This window comes from Neomonachus schauinslandi, chromosome 5 (genome assembly GCF_002201575.2).
Source record: "Neomonachus schauinslandi chromosome 5, ASM220157v2, whole genome shotgun sequence".
Lineage (NCBI taxonomy): Eukaryota > Metazoa > Chordata > Mammalia > Carnivora > Phocidae > Neomonachus > Neomonachus schauinslandi.
In genome coordinates, this window is record NC_058407.1 from 176092435 (window position 1) to 176116832 (window position 24398).

General features: G+C 58.6%; 1 protein-coding gene across 1 annotated transcript in view; it reads left to right on the plus strand.

Annotated features, from left to right (window-relative positions):
* PRKAR1B (protein kinase cAMP-dependent type I regulatory subunit beta) overlaps positions 1 to 24398 on the plus strand; it is a 75159-nt gene that overhangs the window by 42908 nt on the left and 7853 nt on the right. Inside the window, exons 4-8 of the mRNA XM_021680166.1 lie at positions 1349 to 1410; positions 1841 to 1887; positions 8160 to 8318; positions 13241 to 13301; positions 18496 to 18617. Coding sequence (XP_021535841.1) covers positions 1349 to 1410; positions 1841 to 1887; positions 8160 to 8318; positions 13241 to 13301; positions 18496 to 18617 — 451 coding nt within the window. The remainder of the gene's footprint in view (positions 1 to 1348; positions 1411 to 1840; positions 1888 to 8159; positions 8319 to 13240; positions 13302 to 18495; positions 18618 to 24398) is intronic.

Consider the following 24398-nt stretch of genomic DNA (forward strand, 5'->3'; position numbering starts at 1 on the left):
TTTTTTTTTTTAGATTTTATTTATTTATTTGAGATAGAGAGTGAGAGAGAGCACATGAGAGGGGGGAGGGTCAGAGGGAGAAGCAGACGCCCCGCCGAGCAGGGAGCCCGATGCGGGACCCGATCCCGGGACTCCAGGATCATGACCTGAGCCGAAGGCAGTCGCTTAACCGACTGAGCCACCCAGGCGCCCAATGAAACTTTATTTATTTATTATTTTTTTATAAAGAGTTTATTTATTAGACAGAGAATGAGTGAGAGAGAGCACATGAGAGGGGGGAGGGTCAGAGGGAGAAGCAGACTCCCCGCTGAGCAGGGAGCCCGATGCGGGACCCGATCCAGGGACCCCAGGATCATGACCTGAGCCAAAGGCAGTCGCTTAACCGACTGAGCCACCCAGGCGCCCCAACAGCTACTACTTTAAGTTAATGTTTTCTGGAGCCTGGGAACAGCAGGGCGCAGGGTGGTTTGCGTCTCTGATTCTGCATTTGCTCCTGGCGGCTCGGCACTCAGCCTGCGTCCAGCACCTGTGAGTACCTCTGAGGTTGGTTCAGCCTGAGCAGTCGGGCGAAGGTTTCCAGACTCTTCTGTTTCAGCAGCCAGGCGAGAGGAGGCCGGCCTCCCAGAGCTCTGCAGTGTGCATTTCCCACTGCGGGGCCCCGGCTGCCCACTTCTCCGTCGGGGACCCGTGGGTGGTGCTGTCTCCTGAAGGTGGCCATTGCATTCTGGGAGCATGAGGCTGACCTCTGACACTGCGTCCTGGTTGCGGTCAGCAGAGATGAGGGGTTCCCAGTGGGCACACTCCACCTCCCCGCTGTCCACGTCCTGCCCGTTTGGTCTATTCCACCGCCACATTTAGGAAATTAAATGGCCAGACTGCCTGTTGGCACAGCCAGGGTCAGGCTCACAGGCTTCTGCATGTCTAACACATTGTTCTGCGTCTGGGGTCTCAGGATGCCCCTCGAGGGGAAGCGTCTCCCCTCCGGAAGCATGCAGAAAGCAGTGTTCTCGTAGGACTATATTTATAGATGTGAGAACCATTCTTCTGGTATGTTGTTACTTTGTTGTTGTTACTCTGTTTGCAGTATGTTCTTACTTTGTTTTTTGTGTCCAAAGCAATGTGTACAGTGTGATTCCATTTTTGACAGTGGACCCCCGTCTGTCCCGGCACAGAAGCATCCCCAGGTGGTGAGCTGGTGCCTGGACAGCAGGGTTACGAAAGACCCTGATTTCCTTTTTCCATTTTCCCTGGGGGAACCGAGCTGGTTGCTCCATGTGAGGTGTTGCAGTGGGGTCCCCGTGCCCCACGTCGCTTCAGCTCCGACACGTGGTACGTTTTTCTCTTCCAGTGACATCTTCGACGCCATGTTCCCTGTCATGCACATCGCCGGGGAGACCGTCATACAGCAAGGTGCGTTCCCTGCTTCTCTGAGCTAGAGCGCGGGTCCCGTGGGCCGTGGGTGTGCCCAGGGTGTGAACACAAAACCCGTTGTCCACCCTCAAGGAAAGTCACTAATGAGACCAGAGCATGTCGCTCTGCACTCGTTAACGGAGTCGAACCCCGGGATGGGCCAGGCGTGGACCGCAGGTGCCCCACCCACGCGAGATACAGGTGACCGCGCCACGGGAGCGCGTGCTGGCCACGTCACTGTCCGTGTGTGTCGGGCCATCGTGGTGTTTGTACACGTTTTATTTTTAAAAAATTAAGGGAAAAACGTGTGGAACCCAGAGTTGCTTGGCCTCGGTGAAGCGAGGCTGCAGGTACTGCATACAGGGAGGCCGGAGGTGCCTCATGTGGTACCCTCCGCATGGTCCACGGTCTCTGCTTTCTTTCGTTCCAGGGGACGAAGGAGATAACTTCTATGTGATCGACCAAGGAGAAGTAGATGTGAGTACCTCTTACCAGCTCCGGAAAATGGCGCCTGTGTCCACGGCCAGGTCAGGGAAGCAGCTTGTGGGCCCTGCCGTGCTGGACAGCCAGGGTGTGCAGCTCTGGGCCGACCCCTGCCGCTCAGCCGCTTAGTGTGGGCCGTTCGCCTCCTCACACCCACCCTACACTCATCTAAGTGCACTCAGGTCCAACGGGAGGGTGTCTCTTTGCAAACTGTAAAGTTCTGCTGTCTTGCCCCCCTGTCCCAGCACCCTTCAGAGGTGGGACGTGACTGATGGGGAGGAAGTGGCTGGCTTGGCCTGCTCATCCTGATGGGACCCCCTGCCCACCCCCTCAAGGGAGGTCCCAGAGCCTGGCCCCAGAGCCCCCTCGAGATGGGGTAGGGGTCGCCAGGCTCTCCCTAGGCTCCCTGTGCTTGCTACGTTACGCCGTGCCAGGGGCCATAGCTGGCTTTTCTTGAGGCCGGGGACCCATGGAGGCAGTTTGGGGAGTGGGAAAAGTGAGGTCACCTTCTAGCCCCCCAGCCCCGGCCTCAGAGGCTCAGGTACAAAGGCGGCTTTACGGTGCTCACTGGACCCTGGCTCGCCTGAGCCAGGATGTCCGGGCCCATGGGTGGATGTCTGAGTCCGGCTGTAGTCTCAAATTTGGGCCAGCCAGCCCTTGAAGGGACAGGCAGTGACTTGTGGGGCCGCCCCACAATGCCCGTCGGGGTCCCCCACCAGCCTGTTCGGGTTCCCAGCGGGCAGGGCAGGCGGGGAGCCCTCCTGTGATGTGGGACGCACCGGGCAGTGCAGCACTGTGGGTGAAGGCCACATTTAAGGGAATCAAAAGAGCTCAGTCAGGAATCCGGGATGAAAAAGTGGCATGTGGGCTAGCTGGGGTGAGTTATGGGGTATGTATTATAATAATTACTGTTATTACTGCTCACAGATGCTCTGAGGCCCGAACGCTGCGTTTGTGTGCTCGCTTCTGTAAACTGCCTTCCAGGGTGCAGGGGAGCGACCTGGCTGACCTGGCCCAGTGTTGCGCCTAGGACAGTGTCGGGGCTGCTGACCCTGGCTCTTAGGCTCCAGCAATGCTGGTCTCATGGGGGTGGGGGGCTCACCAAGTGCTGAAGCCCTGCAGGAGGCAGGTTCCCCCAGGACCCCAGCCTGGCCCTCTGCCTGGCTGGGCTCGGGGGTGGGCATCCCGTGCACCCCTCCTCTTCTGCAGGGTGGACGCTGCCCTCTGACCAGCAGGTGACCAATGCCAGAAGCACCAGGTTCGGTTTAAATTATGGTTTTCCAGAGAGACACCACAGTGTGTGTGTTGCCAAGAGCTATAATCCATTTTTCTAAGTATAAAAATATCTTCCAATTTGTTTTATTCATGGAACATAGCATTTCTACTTAAAAGGATACTCGGCTGCCGATTTTAGGGCTCAGGAACATAGTTCTGTCTGAGGCCTGGCTCCTCCCTAATCCTGCGAGGCCTTCACTATTTTCGGACCCTCCTTTGTGCTGGGACCCTCCCGCCCTCCGGCTCCGGCTCCACCCGGTTCCCTCCGGTTTCTAGCCTCTGAGGTGTGCATGAGGCCTCTGAGCTGCGTCCCTGGGACAGGGCACCCCAGGGCATGGCCGTCTGGCTCCATGGGTCGTGGTCAGTTATTCAGCGTTTCCCTGGAGCTCTGGTTGTTTGTTTTTTTAAATTGGTAAAATACAAGTAGCATAAAATTTGCCATCTTAACCATTTCTTAGCGTCCGGTTCAGGGGCACCGTTCCCCCATCTGGCTCCAGAACGTTCCATCCCGCACACGGAGACCCTGTCCCCGTGACGCACGGACCCCCACCTGCTCCCCCAGCCCCGGCCCCGCCGTCTACCCTCTGTGTCCGTGAGTCTGACGACTCCGGGACCTCGTGGGAGTGGGGTCCCTGTGCGTGTCCTTCTGTTTTCTGGTTGGTGTCCCTCCACCTCCCGTCCTTGGGGCTTGTCCCCATGGGGGCAGGTTCCCTCTAAGGCTGTCGTGTGGCTGGGCCACACTGTGTTCCTATGCTCACAGCAGTGGACATCTGCGTCGCTGCCCCCCTTGGCCATCACGCATCTCGCGGCTATGAGTAAAGGCATCTGCCCCTGCCCGTGCTGTCAGGAGGTCTCTGTTAACCACTGACTGGCTCAGCCGGAGCTGGCTGTGAAGCTTTCCTGCAGTATCATGGGCCTTCCAGACCCTGTTTCACTGCAGAGCGCATCTGGGGACCCCAGCATGCCCTTTTCATTCTCGGCGGAGGCCCTGGCAGCCCGGGTGTGCTCAGCTGGTAAGGACTGTCCTTGGGACCTGGGGGACGGGGAACTCAGAGCCACCCCATGTGGTGGTGGCCTGCATACAAACCGCACACCTGCTCCATTTTCAGGAGGGGCGCTCAGGGTCCCTGCGAAATCCTGCCCTGTGAGCACCTGAGTGTGGTTGATGTGGGGGAGGGCCACGCGCCAGGACAGATTCGGGGATCCTCTGGAGGGGACCCGAATGGAAACGGAGCCCGCGCGGCCCAGGTTCTGCAGACGGGAACTTCAGGAGGGATGCCTGTGCGGGGGGGCTTGCTTTGTGAGCAACAACCAACAAAATACCCCCTGGGCATTTGGCATTTGGGGCTCGAGGTGCTAGAGCCTGGCGGGAAGAGCCGCTCACAGGTGGGGCTTCTGCTCCCTTCAGGGTGCCTGTGGGCAGCCCGCCGTGGGCCTGGGATGTGGGTGCCCGCTCGCCGTAGGGCCGCGCCTGCTGCTTGCGGTGGGAGCCCGGGGAGGCGGCAGGAGACGGGCCATTAGCTTTTCCTCACCATTTGTGAAGGCGGAACAGCCAGGGGCATGCCGGAGTGCCAGGTCAGCTCTGGGCGGTGTGAGAAACCTGGCCACTCGCCCCGCCCCCGCCTGCTGAGATTACACGGATAACTCTGGGCCCTGCTGTTCTGTCTCTGCTGCCCAGACCGTTTCTGCTGGCCGGTCTTTGTTTTCTTTGGAGCAGAGCGCTGCCCCGAGATGCCCAGGTCAGGGAGGGCAGGTGGCGGAGCAAGGCGGCGAGCACGCCATGTGGACGATGCTCTCTCAGCCCTGGTCTGCGTCTGAGGCTCCAGATGCTGGGGCCCCAGCTCGGGATCTGATTGAGCAGGATCCTGTGCCTTTGGTCCGATCACCGTCTCCACCTTCTTCTGCGTGGAGCGGAAGCAGCCTGTCCAGTGTGGGTCACGTCATAGCCACCTGCTGCCACGCCGGTCACTGGGCCTCGGCCCCTGGGCTCTGACCCAGCCAGTGGGATTGCTGAGCCCGCTGCCCACAGCTGCCTGTTGAGTGACTTCTCCCTCCTTTGCCGCTCCGGCGGCCCCACCAGAGGGAGTGTCACAGCGCAAACCCGATGAAGTGCCAGAACCTTCTGTGGCTTCCTTTGGCTTCTAGAATAACATCCCAGCCCTTCCCTCCCCCACCCCAGCTCCTGCCCCGTGGGCTTCTCTCCCTGCTGGGTCATGTGGCATCCAGTGCCCTCCATTTCACTGTGGCCCCAGGGCCTTTGCACACCCTGTCCTCTGCCTCAGTCACCCTTCTTCCACATCTTTGCATGCTGGCCCTGGACGCATGGGGCCTGGCTCAAGTTCTCCTTCATGGAGAGCCCTCCATGCACAGTCTCTGCTGTGGTCTTTCTGAATGCTGTGCCTCCTGTTCTCTTCATGCCCGGAGCGCACTTCATGATGAATGTGTGTGTGTATGATTTTGTGCCTGCCGTCTTTCTCCCGGCTGGAGTCCCCGTGGACAGGAACCCGCCTGCCTTCCCCTGGTGACTGCCAGCAGTTAGAACGTGCAGGGCACAGAGGGGCGCTCAGTTCACACTGGGGGTGACGGACAGATGGATGGATGAATGCACGAATGCAGAACAGCCGGGTGGGAGCTCTGGGTTCAGCCAGAGAAGTCACTGTCAATGGTGGGACCATAAGTGTAGCCCAGTGGGGCCTCCCACCATTTTTCTTCTAAAAGAAGAAGAAACAAAAAATGAAACAAAGCAAGAAGTAACCCCTTTGCGTGCCAGCTGGGGTGGGGCCCAGGGCTGCACTGGCCGCGGTGACAGAGGCCAGTGTCCTGAGAAGGATGGCCCCTTTGTGCTCCATGGGGCGGCCTGCAGTGTGTTCCTGGGCCTGTCTGGGGCTCTGCACAATGGTTTTCTCTGATGCGTCGCAGGGAGTTCTCCGAGGCCTGGGCTTCTGGGCAGGAAGGGGGTCCCCGGCGGCCCCTGGTGATGATGCAGTCCGGGCCCCAGGTCCCCCAGGTCCCCTGGGTCCTGCCCTGCTTGCTCTGCTGAGCCCTTTCTCTGTCCCCTGGGTGCCTGTGCTCATTTGCTCTTGGGCGTCCTGCCCCTGTCAGCAGCCATTCGAGGTGGGTGGCTTCTGTGACCCTCAGGTGTGAGGGGGAGGCCCCCCGCACCCCCCCCAGACTACTGGGTCAGGCAGAGTCTCCCAACCACTGACCCACGTTCCCAAGCTCCCGTCACTGCCCCGACTTGAAGAGGCCCCCAGGAAGACGTGCAGTGTGCGCTGGTCGGGGGGCCATTTGGTTCAACTCTTGGGGAATAGTGTTTAACAACACCTGCACACACAGGAGTGCCCGGCACTCACCCTGGAGAAGTCGCAGGAAACGTGCGGCCCCCCCCACAGGGCGGGCACCCACTAAACCCAACAGCTCACCCCTGGAGCGACAGAAGGACGCACCCTGTGATTCTTTTTCGTGGAGCCATGGTCACTGGAAGGGACCTGTCACCTGAGGGGTCCCGGGGGCAGTGCCGACGTCACTGAGCTATTGAGCTGGGATCCAGGCACATGGGTGTTTGTGAGTCAGACCTCCGTGGGCAGGATTTCACAGCGAAGCAGAGTGCGGGGAGGGCTGGCCGGGGGCTGGGTTGCCAGGACCCTTGAGAAGTTGTCACCACCCCCCTCCCCACAGTCTCTCGGTCCCCTTTGAGAAGACCAGGAGCGCAGCTTCTGGAGGATGTTGTCTGTGGTCCCTAAAACTCCTGGATCATGCATCCCTGCCTCGTGGGAAGGACGGGACGTTGTCCTCCTGTTCCTGGAGAGCCTCGTCGTGTGGAAGCTGGGGACCTAGTGGCCTGACCTCCCTGGGGGAGCACGAGAACACAGGCCCAGGAGCAGGCGCTCTGTGCTCAGCCAGGCTGGCGGAGGCTGTCGGGGACACGCGCGCAGGCCCCTGCGGGCGGCTGCTTCTCTGCAGCTGTGGTCTCCTTCCCACGCAGCTTTGTGGTCGGCCGGGTCCCCGGGACCCTCGCTCGCTCGCGTTACGGAGTTGTCACCTGCGTGGTGTTTTCTTGCGGATACACGATTCTGTGCCTCAGTTATTGCCCAGATAATGAGTCATTGATTTCAGTAAGAATGGCGTCCCTGACTCACCGCAGTCCGTTCTTCCCGACGCGTACCCGTTTTGGCAATGAGCACTATTCTTCAGGCTCATTGACACGCCGGGGGAATAAAGCTGCATTGTGTCAATTTATAGTAACGGAATCTGCATGGGCACCGCATAATAAACAATCTGTACTATTCTTGCGCGATACGGAACGTGCAGGGTCAATGCATAGTGGCAGCGCTGTGCTGGGCCGCCCACGCACGCTGAAAGGGCCCCTCTCAGCTGGGCCTCATCGGCGCCCCGGCAGCGACTCCACCGACCCCAGGCCCCGGGAGCTGGGTGCTGCGGCCCCAGGCAGGGAGGCCCCGTCAGCATGGCTCCGTGAGGGTGGGCCGGGGGCAGAGCCCCGGAGGGTGTCAGCAGGGGTGCCTGAGGAAGCACCGAGTCTGACCCACTGTGTGCAGCTGGGGAGACTGGCCCCGAGACCCATCCAAGGCTGATGAGGACTTGAATTGAAGGCCGGCCAGGGAGGCAGGCAGGCCTTCTGCACAGACCAGGAGCCCTGGACGGTGCATCCGCTTCCCACGCAGGCCCGTCTCACTGCCTGTGGAGGGTGGAGACTCAGAGGGCGCCATCGTGCTGGTCCAGCTGCGTGTGGCTCTGCACAGGGTTGGGGGTGAGGCAGGCAGCATGGCTGGCAGAGATCCAGGACAGGCCTGGGCAGGGCGGTGGGAAGTTGTGCCTGTGGGCGAGGGGGCCTAGGGGCTGTGGCCATATGTCCCCTTCTTGCCGAGCCCCCTCTGGTGGGCATGGAGGAGGGCTCCCGGTGCAGGACGGGCCACTGTGACCCCACACATCCCCCGTGACTTTTCTGACATTTTTCACTCTGTCCCCTGAAGGTGTATGTGAACGGAGAGTGGGTGACCAGCATCAGTGAAGGGGGCAGCTTTGGGGAGCTGGCACTCATCTATGGCACCCCCAGGGCGGCGACCGTGAAAGCCAAGACAGACCTCAAGCTCTGGGGCATCGACCGGGATAGCTATCGGCGCATCCTCATGGTGAGTGGCTCCCTGGCACAGGAGCTTCAGCAGGGCTGGGGGGGTCTGGCACACAGCCAATCATCTCACGGGAACCCTGGCTTTGTCCAAGTGGGGGTGATAGAAAAGGGCTGATGGGATCGGTGAAAAGTGTGGGAGGGATTCTGGAAACTTCTTAAAAGGTATGCAGGCAGCTAGGAAGGCCCCTTTGCCCTTCCTATCTCCTTTCAGCTGTCTGGAATGGGATTGTGATGGTTGGAGCTCCAGCTGGCATTCTGGACCATGAGGTGACTCTGAGGATGGAAACCGTTCATCAAGGTGGTGGAGCAAAGAGATGCCAGGAGCCTGGCTCTCTGGTAGCCCCAGCACAGCGGGGCCGGACTGCTTGGCCCCAGACATCCTCATGCGGGGGTCAGCCCCCAGGTGTTTTTGCCCCTGTCATTTTAGGTTTTCTCTCCTGTGCAGCCACATCCACTCTTCGCTGGTGCAGGGTGAGCGCAGTCCCCTATGTGGTGGCCGGGGGCATGGTGAGCTGTGACAGAGAGGCCCTCCCTGGGGAGAGGAGGCAGGCTCTTCGTGTGTCCACTCAGTGCTCATCCCACACACACCACCTGCCAGGCACCGTTCTCGGTGCTGAGATCAGTGAGCATCATCACAGGGGCAGAGCCTGCCCTTGGGAAGCCAGCATGTTAGTGTAGGAGTCAGAGAACAAACACATACCTCAGGTAGCGACAACTCCATGGAGAAAACTACAGCAGAGAAGGGGAAGAGGGGGCTGCTGTGTTATAGAAAGGCCCAGAAGAACTGGGATAAGGCGGCTTTGGAGCCAAGGCCTCTGAGCAAGGAACTAGCATATCCAGAAGAGTGTCTGGGCAAAGACCCTGCGGCATGAGCTTGGATGGTCGTGGAGCAGTGGGCAGACCACCATGGATGGGGATACAGGGGTCCCGTGGGGGGTACGGCTCACACAGAGCCCTCAACTCCCACCTGAGTGTGTGGGAGGAGCCCTGCAGGGGTTTGAACAGAGGAGCTTCCACAGCCGACTGGGGGCTGTCCCGGGGAGGGTGGAAACCATCCTACTCCGGGAGCAGCAAGGAAGCCAGAAGGCTCTGGGCCGGCCACACTGGTCCGAAGACATCCCAGCGCGGTTGAGGGTCTCCGTTCCTCCCTATCCCTGGGCAGAGGCCACCGGAGCTGAGCGCCTGGCCCCTGGAAGTCTCACTCCTCAGCCACCTAGGCTCGCCTGGTGGTGACGGCTGGGACAGGTGCTTTTCCGGGTGGGTCAGGGATGGTATGTGCTCAGACCCAGCATCCCACAGGGCCTGGACCCCAGGAGGGGTCCCGCCAGGTCCAGAGGGAGGTGACCGGGGTGAGCTCCTTGCTGGGAGACCTTTGGATTCCACCACATGCTCTCTGGGACTTGACTGTCTCCCCGAGATTGGTCTGGAGGTGCAGCTTCCAGGGAGGGGCTGTGATGCGGGGGTGCTTTGGGGGAGGCCTGGGACAGTCCGTGAGTAGTTTAAAATAGTCCCAGGGCTCAGTCAGGCGGGAGCCTGGAGATGGAGTCCTGCTCAGGCTGCCCCTCCTCTCGGGAACATCAGCGTTCCCCGCCTATCCTGGTCCCACCACAACACCCCAGTTTTCACGACACAGGGAGAATTCCGTGCAGTCCTGGGGGCGACTGTTTGATCAGCTCCATGAGCGTGAGGCACCCGTCATCCGTGCACTCAGTAAGGATTGACTGAGCGCCTACTGTGTGCCAGGGGCTCTTCTAGAGCCGTGGATACATCGGGAGAGAGCAGCTGAATGTCCCTGCCTCCGGAGCCAAGCTCTCTCTCCTCTTCATCTCCAACTTGCTAGCTCCTGTTTTCTCCAGGAGAGGCTGTGTGCCTCGTGGGTGGGGTGCCCTGAGGCACCTTACCCCCTCCTTCCCACAGGCAGGGGCAGGTTTGGGCGAGAGCCCAGCAGCCTCTGTCCGCCCGCAGTCCCCTCTGCGTGCACCTGGTCCCATGTTGCATAAGCTATTGTTTCTCACCATCCCCAGTGCTGAGTCCTTCTTGGCTGTGGGATTTTTGTGGCTGGAACCTCGTATTCAGGGAAGTTCCCAAACCAGCGAGGCTGCTGGCACTTCCTCTGTCTTAATTCTGGATCCCTGTGCACTAAGAATAGCCGTGGCTGTGCTGGGAGTTGCATAGCTTCTGTGTCTCGGGAAAGAAAATGACAGTGCTGGCTGACCCGGAAGGGAGTGTCCCACAGGACAGTCCCCGTGTTTGCATCAGTCCTGGGTTTGGGCGGATTTGGATGTATCCGTCATACATAGTGGACCCACCATGCGTTCACTTGGCACTAAACTGGGACTTGCCAAAGGGGGAGATGGGGGGGTGGGGAACTGCCAGGGGTGTCTCCAGGGAGGAGGCCCCTCCCTATGCCTTCAGACGATAGGGATCCCAGGACATCTGATCCAGAAGCTTCCCTCGAACTTCCTTCTCTTGCCCCTGCTGCTCTGTGTGGCATAGGAGCCCCACTGAGCAGGGCCACACTCCATATCCCCATCTGCAGTGAGGGGGGTCAGGAAGCACTGCCTGTGCCTGCCCTGCCCGTCCCTCCTGGGTCAGGTGTGGGGTGCCCACTCCCTGCGTGAAGAATGGGAAAGCTCCTCAGGCCACCCCATACCCGTGAAGCAGGAGTCAAGTGCCAGCCTTTCTGGGACAGAGTGGGGTGCCTCCCACTTGGCGCATGAACGGACTCCCAACGTTCATGCGCCATCCAGAGGCTGGTAGCCTTCCCTCTGTGTCTCAGTGGGAAGCAGACAAGGAGCCTGCTGGGCTGAGGTGCGAAATCTGGAGGAAGCTGGGGAGGAGCCCAGGTCAAAGACACAGAGAACATGGTGCTGTCTGTCCATTCTCCTGATGGGGAAACTGAGGCCCAGAGGGGGTGAGACTGGGCTAAGAGTAGGGGGGTATGGGTGATCTGGAGTTGGAATGGGAGTGTGCTGATCTTCCCTGTCAGCCCTCCTCCACTGTGCTCAGGATGGCTCACCACTGCTATCACCATCACCCTCACCATCAATGCCATCACCACCATCACCACCATCATCATCATCACCAACATCACCACCATCATCACCATCATCACCATCATCACCATCATCACCATCATCACCATCACCACCACCACCATCACCACCACCATCATCACCTTCCTCACCATCACCACCATCATCACCATCCTCACCATCATCACCATCACCACCATCAACCACCATCATCATCATCTTCATCACCACCATCATCACCATCATCACCATCCTCACCATCCTCACCACCTCCATCACCACCACCAACACCTTCATCACCATCATCACCATCGCCACCATAACCACCGTCACCACCATCATCACCATCTTCACTGTCACCACCATCACCACCATCATCACCATCATCTTCATCATCATCATCATCACCATCATCACCACCTCCATCACCACCACCATCATCACCTTCATCACCACCATTCTCACCATCATCACCATTCTCACCATCATCACCATTACCACCATCACCACCATCATCATCAGCTTCATCACCATTATCACCATCACCATCACCATCATCATCACCATCATCATCACCATCACCATCATCACCACCATCATCATCATCACCTTCATCACCATCACCATCATCACCTTTATCACCTCATCACCATGATCACCATGATCACCTTCATCACCATCACCATCATCACCATCATCACCATCACCTTCATCACCATCATCACCACCATCACCATCATCATCATCACCAAGCTTTGGGACTTGTAGAGCCCAGTCTGGGTTCATTCTTGCTCCTGTGATCACAGTCTAGGTGGTCACTTGCCCCTCTGAGCCTGCCTCTTCCTCTGGGGATGAGGGTAACCATCCCAAGTGTCTGGAGGACCCACCATTGCCCTGGCCTAAGCACTTTTTCATTGTTACCATCTTTCCTCACACCTCTTCCCATGTCAGGTGTCTAGTCTGTGGTCACTGGACTCTCCATCCTTTTCACTTCACAGGTGAACTTCCAGCTCCCATTGATGGATAAGGCTGCTGGTGGACCGCACGTCCCTGTTTTCTGAATGTGCCGTACTTACCAGTACTCATTGGCAGGGCTACCATGTATAGTTGTGGAGTGTGTACAGTGTCCAAAGGCCCCGGGAGGCAGGGTGAGGGGCTGAAGTCCAGGCTGCTCTCTACCTGCCAAGCTGGTGCTGGCCACTGGGAGGCTGGGCTTCCTTATTTGCTTAGGCCACCAGCTCACTGGGATGCACACTTGAAGAAGGGGGTGCCTTTGTCTAATTCACATTTAGATTCTAATTTTTGGAGTGGATTCTCATTTCTAATTCATGTAAAGACTGACGGGATCCTGTTTGCTGGTTTTGTCTTATTCAGTCAGCTTTTGGATGGGAAAGAAGCAACTCATTCGCTTTTTTCCCCAAGTACCAGTTTCAGGCATGTCTGGTCCAGAGACTTCACCAACGCTGGCTGCCCCTCTCTAACGCATCGCCCATGTTGTTCTGTCGCTGGCCCCAGCATCTCTCCAGATGTGTGTGTCCGGGGGAGGTGTGGGGGTGCGGTGAGGCTGCCCAGACAGCGCCCCTCACCATCCTACCTTGGGGACACCTGCCCTCAGCCCATGGAAGGCCGAGCGCAGGACTCTGGTTGGTTGAGTGCTCATTGTGTGGACCCGTCACCAGCCCAGGCTGGATGAGGTTGATGAGGTTGCTGAGGCTAGCCAGGGGAGGGGCAGCTGCCTGGAGGGGGGGGGAGGTGCGGGGTGGGGTCTCTGAGGGGCTTCCAAGACATGGTATCCTCAAAGGATTCAGAGTCATTTGGGGAAATTTGGAGATGTTGAAACGATTCAGGCATGAAGACCTACCTTCTCTGTCTTCTTTCTCCTAAACAGGGCAGCACACTGAGAAAGCGCAAGATGTATGAGGAGTTTCTCAGCAAGGTCTCCATCCTGGGTCAGTGGCCTTGGCCCCGTGTACAACGCTCTGTGCCGCGTGGCCTCCTCCAGTCTCGTCTGAGTCCTGCCTGCTGGCCCCACCCATTTCCACGTTCCCTGCATGCCTGGCAGTTTCAACGCCCTTGGTGATGTGCAAGCTTGGAACACACACATGTACGCACCCACACAGGCGTGCTTATATGTGTGCATGCACACACATGCACCCACACAAGCATGATCACACACATGCAAACATGCATGTGTGCACACACAGGCATGCTCACACACATACATGTATGCACAGGCACACTCACCCGCATGCATGCACACGTATGCCCCCACACAGGCGTGTTCACATGCGTGCACACACATGCACGATCACCCACATGCATGCACACATATGCACCCACACAGGCGTCTTCACATGCGTGCGCACACATGCACGATCACCCACATGCATGCACACATATGCCCCCCACAGGCATGCCCACATGCATGCACACACAGGCACGATCACACGTGTATGTGCATACACACACCAAGAGCTCTGTGTCTAGTCCCCTAGGGCACCATTATCCTTTCCTCCAGTGTCTGTGCCCTCATCCTGTGAGCTCCTCTTGTCTGTCCCTCCACCACCAGGGTCACCTCCAGCCCTTCCTCCATGTCCATCAGTTCTGAGCTGCAAGCCCAATTCGTGTTCTAGTAAAGGCGGCCCACTGTGCTGAGCTTCTTCCCATGACCTGTTTTGGTGTTTTCCTAGTGGGGTTTCTCCTGCTGCATTTCTGCCCTTCTTTCTTCTGGGGTGTGATAAACACAATGGCTCCATTTCTGTTGATTTTCAGAAGTGTCAACAGAATTTTCACCAACAAGAGTTTTTAAGTGTTTTGAAGTTTCTGTACTGTGAGTGATGATCACGTGCTGATGCAGACCAGCCCTTTCTGGCAGAACTTTCAGCAATGAAGCTGATGTTCCTTATCTGTATCCAGCCTCTGACATGTGGCTGGCGACTTGCACTTTGGACAAGGAGGCTCTAGCCCACGGGAGGGGCTGTGCTTGGGAAGGTGAGGGACAGCTGAGTGCTGAGCCTCCAGGAACCACTGGAAACCACCGCCCAGCAGCAAGCCCAGGCCAGGCTGCTGGGTAAAGATGCTGAATGAAAGGTATCCTCCTTTTCCAAGAACGTAATGGAGTGAGGAAGGGAGAGAAGCAAAGGGCTGACGCTCATGGATGAGGGCGTAGGATTGGGGCAGCAATCCCAGTCCCACGACTGCTCCCCTGCCTGCATGGTGTGAGTTGGGGGGGACACTGGGCTTGCCCTCAGCCCTGGAGCAGCCCTGGCTCCCAGCTGGGCTCTCCCTCTGCCCGGTCCCTGCTGTCCAGACCAGAGAGACGAGGAGAGGGCTCGCTGCCTGCCCTTCTAGTGGCGGATTGGAGGGGAGGGCAGGAGGATGCCCCCACACCAGCTCGTAGCAAGCTTGGACAAGTGGAGGGAAGGGCTACAGCAGCCGCACAGACTAGCCGCAGGAGCCAGAACTACAGAGAAAAGCTCAGAGCAAGCGACACACAGACAAGAACTCAGGAAGAAAGCATTCCACAGAAACAGCAGACAGATCCAGGGTAGTAGCCTTTCTCAAGAACACAAATCCAGTGAGCAAGCAGTGGAGGGAAGAGGTGGGAGAGCATCCTGGCCAGAGCCTCAGAGGTCGGCTGGGGTCCTGGGAGCGGAGCCGGTGCCGCGTGCTCCCCGCCCTACAGCTTCGCCGTTGGGCGTTTCCCGCAAGGGCACAGAGACACGGCCATGGACGTTCGCTGCAGCAGCTTCCACGAGGACTAGGAGGGGAAACAAGGTGAAGTCAGCCGCATCGTGCGGATGGACTGCAGTCACGCGAATGCGCCAGAGCTCCGGGGTCAACGCAGATCTCGAGCAGAAAGCCGCACGCGTGGGTGGTGCGAGCAGCCCTCCGTAGCGTCTGTGAGGCTGTCTTACGGGAAAGCCCGAGGCCGTGGCCTCGGGGGAGGGAGAGAAGTCAGCTCGAGCGTGATGTCAGGGGGTCTCTAAAAAACAGACCTGAAGGTCAACTGTGCTTCGATAATAAAAGATTAAAAAATTTTAAAAACCTGAACAAATAGATCTGAAGCTATTATGACAAAATATTCATACGATTTTATTCAGGACAGACGTTGGTTGGTTATGTTGTTCACGCTACTTTTTTGATTGATCTTTTTCTCCAAATGAAGAAAAGTGGACGAGATTGAGCATGGGGTCAGTCATTGATGTGCTGGAACAGCATGAGGTAGCTGTGGCGCAGTGGTGGGCAGGACCCTTGGGGGACTCGCCACCGGACCCAGGGAGGGCGCCGGGGGATGTGGAAGGACGAGCCACCCAGAGACGGTGCACAGGGTGCCCCTGGCCAGGCCCGAGGTGCCCGCGGTGCCCACGGAGGGCCAGCGCCCCCGGGCGGGTTTCAGAAGACCCCGGTCAGGGTGGGTGGCCTGCAGTGCGTTCGCTCCTTCACAGTCCACACCAGGGAGCAGAACCCAAAACCCGTGGGGAGGCCAGGTGGGGCCAGCTCGTCCTAACACGGAGCCAGCGCCGCTGCCGAGTCGAGCCACCTGAAATGGCCCATTTTCTACCCCTTTTGACCTAAAAGGTGGGCATTCCATATGGTTCAATCTGAGGACTGGTTTTTTTTATGATCTTTCTTAGGGGAATCTTTTAGAAAAGAATGTATCTTACATTGAAAAAAATACCTGGTTACTTTTGGCTTCTTGTGTTAAATTTAAGCAAAATAGAGTTAAGAGTTTACGTTGAAAAAGCGACACAACTGGTGGGTCACGTTTATAAGAGTATTTCTGCTTGTCTTTCTGTCTGTCCTTCTGTCTGGGTCTGTGACTGGAGACACAGCGAGGTTGCGACGTTGCCGCGGCTATTTCTGGGTGGCATTTTTTCACATTTTTTACGGTTTGCTGTATTTCTTGAGTTCTTTGTAGTGAATGTGAGTAATTTAACACAGAACAGTAAAGTAGGTCCGGCAGGGAGGGCGCCGCGGGGCCTCTGACCCCACGTCCTCACGGAGACCCTGTGAGATGGTGAGGGAAGGTTCCGGTTCCTCTCTTCCTCTGGTGGTGGAAGCTCATCACACAGCATGCACCGTGTCAGCCATTTCTTGAGGGCGTCTGCCCCTGTCACCACTCCTTGGTTCCAGAACCTTCTGGTCACCCCCAGTGGAGGTGATGGGAGGCACCCCCGTGCCTCTGCAGGTACGTCTGGTCTGGACGTGTCCTAGGAGGGGACGCTGGGCTGTGTGGCCAGTGTCGTACTGAGAGAAGTGAAAATTGGCCGCCTCATGAGCTGGTCCCCACGGTTTCATAGGGGCTGCGTGAAGGGTATTTTAGCCCCATGAGAAATCCCCGAACCCAGGACCCTGGGGCCCACGGTCACCTTCCACCTCCCTTTACTGGCGCCAGGCGCTCTTACACTCTCCGGTCAGTCCCCGTCCACAAGCTTGGTACCAGCCAGTGTTTCTCCGTGGCCGTCGGGCGGAGCAACCACGAGACTAATCTTCGCCCTCAGTCACCCCGGCTGCAGAGAATCCTCTGGAGAGATGCCTGCGGCCGGCGTTGGGAGGCCTTGCTCTCCACCGGCCTGCCCTCAGCTCCATCCCTCCGTCGGCCGGAAGGAGCATGGAGGTGGCAGTGTGCACTCAGGGCCTGGAGGGTCCTGCGCATGGACACCGGGGTCGGCCCGTGACGGGCACGGAACCTGGCAGGCTTGGGGGAAGCCACCCTGGGGCTCCATGTCTGGTGCCTCATGTGGTCTTGGGCTGTGGCTGCTGGCAGGACGCCTGCCTGCCTGTGTTCACATACAGTCCAGGTGCAGAGTTGAAATCCCGCTCAGGAAAAGGGCCCGTCTGTAGGGGGGACGGTCAGCCCCCGGAACCCTGAGACTCGGGACCCCGAATGCCATGAAAACGCCCCCAGGGCTTGTGTGTCCTGCGTCGCCTCAGAGACTGGGTACAGTTCAAAACCCGGGGCAACAAACTCCCATCCCCCCAGTGTCTCCTGAGATTCCTGATGCTGGGGGACACAGCTTTGCATGTCTCGACTTTCGGACCCCAGAGTATGGCACGTTTCAGATGGAACAGAGAAACCTGCTGATGGGACAGTGGGAACGGCTTCCCCCTGGTTGTGTGACTCGCAGAGTTACATGCCGCGTGGCCCTCAGGCCGGCCTGCATGCCGACTTCCCCCAAGCACGGACTCATTCCGCGTGGGAACGCCACCGGCCTCGGGTTCCCGAGCAGCCCCGGCTGTGCAGACCTTTCCGGATGGGCCGGCAGGGCTCGTGTGCTGGCGGCTCCGCAGAAGCTCGTCCTTTGCAATGCGCAGCATTGGCAGGCATCTTAAAGCAGAGAAATCCCGCTCCTAACCCAGTTCTAAAATAAATGCTTTGCTTTGTATTTTTAGCCGCTGACCTACTTAAGTAGCATCTGATAAGTATAGGCCAGGGAAGGTTTTTCTGCCAAAAAAGAAATAGTTAATCAGGCAATCGTTATTTTCTTCCAAAGGAGCGTATTGCGTTTTTTTCCTTTTCCTTCCTGAGGGCTAGGGATGGACAATGACGGGGAAGGGAAGGTGCAGGGAGAGGCGGAAAGGTATCTAGAATTCGTGAGCTGTGAAGATTGAGAGTGTGGCATTGGAATTCAGTGATGTGACCTAAAATAATGGAAGGTGCGCTCTGCCCAGCCCTGCAACATAAGTGCATTTGCAGTTGAACCGTGATGAATGGTGTTTTTTCTGGACGGGTAATCGCTCCAACTGCTCTGAAATATTTTAAACCGCGTAGTAGCCCCAGTGCTTAGCCGTGATTGTGTTTTTGCAGGAACACAGGCAGCTTACGTCTGAAGATGTCTATTTTCACGCTGGGTTCACAGGCCCCAGTTCCAGCACCCATCGCCTAAGCTAAACCGCGATGCGTGTGAGCACAGCGCCCTATCCAAGACCCTGTCTCCCTGCCGGGGATGGAGCGCTAGCCCGGTACATCCCGCCCAACTCACTGGTGGAACGCCCAGGCCTTCCCAGCATGGAAGCGCGCTCCCCGTCTCACTCACTGCTGTCTTAGCAAAGGCTGACCCGCGGTGCTTCCTGAGAGAGCATTGGGGTGCAGAGCGGGGGTGCACGCCGTGGTGAGGGTCTCCTTGTCGCCCGCTCTAGAGTCCCTGGAGAAATGGGAGCGCCTGACCGTGGCGGACGCCCTGGAGCCCGCGCAGTTTGAGGACGGAGAGAAGATCGTGGTCCAGGGGGAGCCTGGGGATGACTTCTTCATCATCACGGAGGTGAGTGCTGCCCGGTTGGGGTGCAGGGGACGGGGCGTCCCGCCCTTGCTGCTCCTGCATGCGCCACCCCAGCCCTCCACCCTCCTGTCTTCTGTCCCGATAACAGCCTCCGGCCCGCACTGACCCGTCTTCTGGCCCTGAGAATCAGAAGGGTCTCCTCTTAGAAAATGGCGCCGTGTGCCCAGGCCCACACGTGTGGTGACTACACAGGACTGAACACGTGTGGGCTCAGTGAAGGTGGGGAGTCTGAATCCACGCCAGAACCTATAGTTCTGTGTGTTATCGTTGGGGGAAATGCGTAAATTTAGGGGTCTTTCCACTGTTTCTTAAAACTACGTGCAAATCTACAATGATCTCAAACTGAAAGTTTAGTTTTTTAAAAAGGGTTCCAGGTCCTCAGCCTGGACACGCACGAGTCCCTTGGACGAGGCCCCGCGACAGCTGGCTCTGGGGCTGTAATCCGTGGCGGCCACGCTCAAGCCTGTCACTGACAGGGGCGAGCAGCTGCTGTGGCCGCCTGTCCCGGGGCTGGGCTCGCTGGGACCCCCAGAGCGAGCCGCCGCCCAGGCGCTGCCCGGAATGAATGGGGGCCCCGCCTCGTGGTGTGGGCAGCCCTGATGACGCAGGGCCAGAGGTATGCTGCCGTCTGTTGGGCTCGCATCCTCCTCCTCTGGCGCTCAGGGGCGGAAGGATTTCACGTTCATGCTCATTAGAGCACATTCTTCAGCTGTGCATTTTGCCACCGGACAAAGGGAGCCCTCGGCGTGGCAGCGTGGTGGCCTGGTGTGGTGGCCTGGTGTGGCAGCGGGCGGTCACTGCTGGGTCTCAGACACAGAGGTCAGCACTTGGGAGCCACTTTCTTGGCTTAAATTAAGAGAAGGAGAACTTGCCAGGTTGTCGATGCGGGTGGTGAGGTTTGGGGCCCGCTCTGCCGGCGCTCACCCACCTCGGTGACATGCAGCCCATAAAGCACGGGCGACACAGATAAGACCCTGCGGACAGAAACACAAATTTGGTTTGCAACTTTAGTCTGGGCTCCTGCAAAGCCCTTCCCGAGAGGGCGTGTCGGAGTCCCTCCTCTCTGCCACCAGCCTGCCTGCCTGCCCCTTCCAGCAGGAAATTTTCAGAAGGCCGTGGAGTCCAGCTGGAGAACAGCAGGAGGGGAGAGGCGGGTCTGCGGGGGCATCTGAGGCACCGGGGAGGTTCCGGGTCATACCACGAGCATGCTCGTGGGGACCTGATCACTTCCCCGCCCCGTCCCAGCACCGTGCCTGGGACAAACCCTACTTGCAGGTGGCAGGCAGGCAGCCCATGCACGTGTATGAGCAAAGGAGGCTGCCTCCAGCCTGAGCTCCTTGAAAGCCGCATAGATATTTCTGAAGGCGTCCCCAGCACGGGGAAGTGCTCGCGGCGGTGTGGCTCGAGGTCCTTAGGGCAGGAGGCCCACTCAACACAACATTTCCTTGAAAAGGGAAAAGGAAGGAAGGAGGAATGAATAAATCCCAGGCAGGACGCATGCTGATTCTGGTCCACCGTGATGCGGAACCAGTCGTTGGGGCGGAAGGCTGGCCAGGCTCGTCTTTGCTCCCGGAGGCAACATTCCTGAGACTTCTGCTGCGGAGTTTGGTGGGGAGGCCCCGTTTTTATCCTGTGTTGTCCTCCTGCACGTCCAGGAGGAAAGCCAGGGCCTCTGCAGAAAGCTCGTCCTGCCTCGCAGCCATAGTACCATCGGACGAAGGGGCAGGTGGGGTGCCGTCCCCTCCGCGGTGGCATGTGGCCGACCCCTGTGCCCCCACGCCCCAGACCATCTGACCTCTCTCCTGTGGCCTTGGATGTGACACCCTGTCTGGGTTTGTGTGGGCCTAGCATTTCGTGGTTAAGAACATGAGACTCATTCGGAGGTGGAGGGGGTCCCTTCAGCCACCCCGTTCCCCAAATCTGCATTAGATGTGACCGACTGCAGGGTCCTTGCTGCACTCCTGGGCAGGTGGAGTCTGATTCGTGGGAGGGCCTTGGCGACTCGCCAGACCCCTGGGACGTGTCAGCCCTGTCATAGGGCGCTCAGGCTGGTCGTGGGGGCTCTCAGACCCTCTAACCTGTGGGGCCCTTTTTCCTGGCGCCTGTGGCCGTGCCGAGATGCCCGCAGGGCTTGGCTTATCATGGGGCCTGGAGCTCCGAGTTCATCGGCCAGTTGACGCCCCCCCTTGGATGTCCAGCCCGCTGCATCTCCACAAGAATGGCCACCTGCCTGCGCCCGCAGAGACCCCCAAGTGAGAGCACCCGGCCAGGCTGGCCAGGCCCCGTGAGAGGAGTCCCTGAGCCCTGGAGCTGCCTGTCTGTCCTCCTCAGCTGTCACCACGAGTGATGCCCGTGTGGAGCCACCCTCGGGCGGCTCTGATGACCAAGGGGAGGACGTGATGCCAGCTTAAAAGCACAGATCTTTTCCTGCTCTAGGTTTAAATTCATGAATAAGAAGCTGGTGCTCACAGGGCCAATTTGGCCCAGAGACGCGTTTGTATTGGCCTGTATGGTATTTTTTAAAAAAATATTTGAATTAATTGTCAGTATTTAAAAATCAAGATATTTCCCATAACAATCTGGATCTCTTCCCTTTAAAAATCTGCTACCTGACCACCTTGGACCTGAATCCCTATCTGGCCACAACCAGCAGACCTGAGGGGCGGGCCCCTTGGGGTGGGAAAGGGCCCTTTTGGCCTCAGTGCCCACCCAGCCCTAGAGCCTGCTCGGCAGGCCCTTGCAGGCTTTGAGGTTGGTGGCCTCAGTGCTCGTGGTCTCAAAGCTGAAGGAGTAACTCTTGCCAGCCCAGACAATTGTCCGTTATTTGCTGTGACCAAGGCCGCCTCCCAGCCAGGTCCAAGGCCACGGATAGGAAGAGTGTAAAATGCATGTGAGAGGCACAGATTGGCAAGGGGCCCTCACAGGACGCCAGGGAAGGGAGCCGTTACTGAGTGTGTTCATCCTGATGATGTGAGAGGGCGCTTTCCGAGCCCAGGATGTGTTGTGTGAGTTCCCAGGCCCCCGCCAGGGGGGTCCAGTCAGTGCTCAGCATCCCTTCCTGGGGGCGGGGGACACACAGCCAAGGCCGCACAGCCCACCAGTGTCCGCCTCGCATCCCACTGGCCGGGGTCCTGCTCCTTGCTCCCGAGTGCCGGGCGGGCATTTGCTGCGTGTGCGTGTGCACGTGTGTGTGCGCTTGTGTGTGCATGGGCGCCGCAGAGGCTCCGAGCACGCCTCGTTCTCATCTAGGGCATGAGAAATAGAGTGAGTGGTGCTCCCTTCGTCTTACACATTTATCTCTTCTCTCTCTGTGCCTTCAGGTGACGCTGGGGAGGGGCCTTCCCGGTGTTGTGCTGGCCCTGGGGGGCGTCCCTGCTGCTCATCCCTTAGCGGCTGTCCGTGTCTCTTCTTGGGACCGGCTCTGAGGGTGTGCTGGGGCCAAGCCAGGGGATGGTGCAGGGGGAGGGCGGTGGGGTGATGGTGACCGCCACGGCTCTGTCCAGGGGCTGGGGCCTCCCCGTTCAGGGGGTTGGGGGCTCACACACATCAGGGCTGGTGTGCAGGCTCTGGAATGTAACCCGACACTCCCGGAAATGTATTTGAAGTGGTCTCCTTGGCAACTTGGATTTTTTTCCCCTTTTCTTCTGTGATCAACCAGGTCGGGCGGGTCACACGGGACCTTCGGGGTTTGCAGGCATCAGAGGCTCCCTGTTGTTTGCTGCGCGGCCCCCTGGCCACACCTGCCAGACAGATGGGTCAGGCCCGCCAGCCCTGCTTCCCCTCAGCGCCCAGTGAGCTGCCTGGGGGCGCCGCAGGTGCGGCTGGAGGACACCTGTCCCTTGGGGGTGTCGCCGCTGGCTCAGGAGGCCCCCTGGGTGGTCCCTGGTTTGGGTGGCACATCAGGCGCCCGGGAGTCGACCCAGAATGTCATAGAACAAAGCAGAAGTTAGTGCTGGTTTTGGGTTTTGTAAAGTGAGCACTTTCCCCGTGGACGCTGTCCCCTGGGTTAGATAGTCCTGGAGACCCGGTGACTGTTCGGTGGCTGATGTTTCCGTAGGAGCAGAGACCCCCACGCCTCACATGGAGGAAGTGAAGTGAGGATGGCCTGTGTTCTTCTAGAAGACTTTGCAGGAGGCGTCCAGGCGCGTGATCTCTCTGGTTTGAATTGTCCTCTCTTCAGTTGGCTGACAGCACACGCGCACGTTGTACCGCATTAACCCCCAGTTCTTGGGACGCCTGTGGATTCCACCGTGCAGTGTGACCCCCTCCCCCGTGGAGACGGCGGGAAAGGGGCCAGCCCTGCGGGTCCCTTCTGTGAGGGTTAATTTTATGGGTCAACTTGACCAAGCCATGGTCCCCAGATGTCAGATGTTTGCTCAACACCAGATGTTTCTGAGGAGGTATTTTTCAGATGGGATTAACATTGACATCAGCTGATGTTGTGTGAAGGGGAGGGTCTTCTGTGGTGTGGGTGGGCCTCATCTGTTCAGTTGAAGGCTTTCTTAAGAGAAAAAAGACAGTGGTCCCCCGAGAAGAGACACCCCCTGCCAGCTGCTGGCCCTGCGGATTTTAGACTTGCAGTCCCCACTGTTGTGCAAGCAAATTCTGTGACGTGAACCTCTCTGTCCACACATATCCCATTGACGGTTTCTCCTCAGAACCCTGACTGATGCACCTGCTTCTTGGCTTTTCCAGAACAGTCCGGCCTCTGTGCAGGTGGGGCCCAGGTCTGGGCGCCAGGCGCCTGCTGACATACCTGCCGTGAGGAGCACTGGCTGGGGGTTCTGCGTGGCTGGCTGGCTTGGTGCTGCGCTTCCTACTTTCCTCAGAGCAACAAGCGGGGCCGGGCCCCTTGTCTCCTCACACCGTTTTCTAGCTGAATGTTTCTGCTCCGTTTTGGCAGATGGTCATCGAGTTTGCTTGCTTGTGCGTGTCCTCCCCGCGGGTCCCCCAGGTGTGGCTGAGCCTGGCAGAGACCCCCTGCCCTGCACAGGTGTGAGCATTGGCCCCCACAGACACTTAGTGAGCCATGAACACCTGCCGGCTGGTGGGAGCCCAGCCTGGAAGGCCGAGCGGGACTGCAGGATCCCCGGCTTCAGCTGAGCCCGGGGGGCCCCTGCCAGAGCAGGGCCCCTCCTGGGGAAGGTGGTCTCCCTGTCTCCCAGCTCTGCAGACACCAGCTGTGTCTGAATCCCCTCGACTCTGGATCCCCAGAGCTCTTGGAAAACGTTCTCAGCCATTGAGTGAGATCCTTGCCACCTAAACCCCGCTGACAGACATGGAGAAAGTACCCGGGTCTTCCCAGGGCCGGACCTGCAGCAGCCCATGGGGTGGGACCGGCCGTGGCCTCCCCAGGCAGAGGGCATCAGGACAGAGAGAGTCAGGATCTGCCTCCTGGTTCCCGTGCTCCAGGAAAACGGACAACGATGTGGGCAGGTCTCGGTGCTTGGCCACATGGCCCCACTTTGCACACCCACGAGGACCCTGCCGAGGCCAGGGCTGGGGGCGTTGAGGGCAGCTGGTTCCCATAAAATTCCGACAGAGAGCTTCTCGTGCTGTCCTGCACCAGGTGGCAGCCAGGAAGGCGTTGCCATGGAAACTCCAGATGTGGTTTATCTGCTCTCTTAGCAGATTAATTTTGTGGATGTCCACGGTGCTGGATCTATGGCACCACACTTCTCCCCAGGCCACCTTCTGGCCAGGGGCTTGCCCTGCTTGCCGCTCAGACGCGTGGACCCCGTCGGTGGGCATGCAAATTCACCA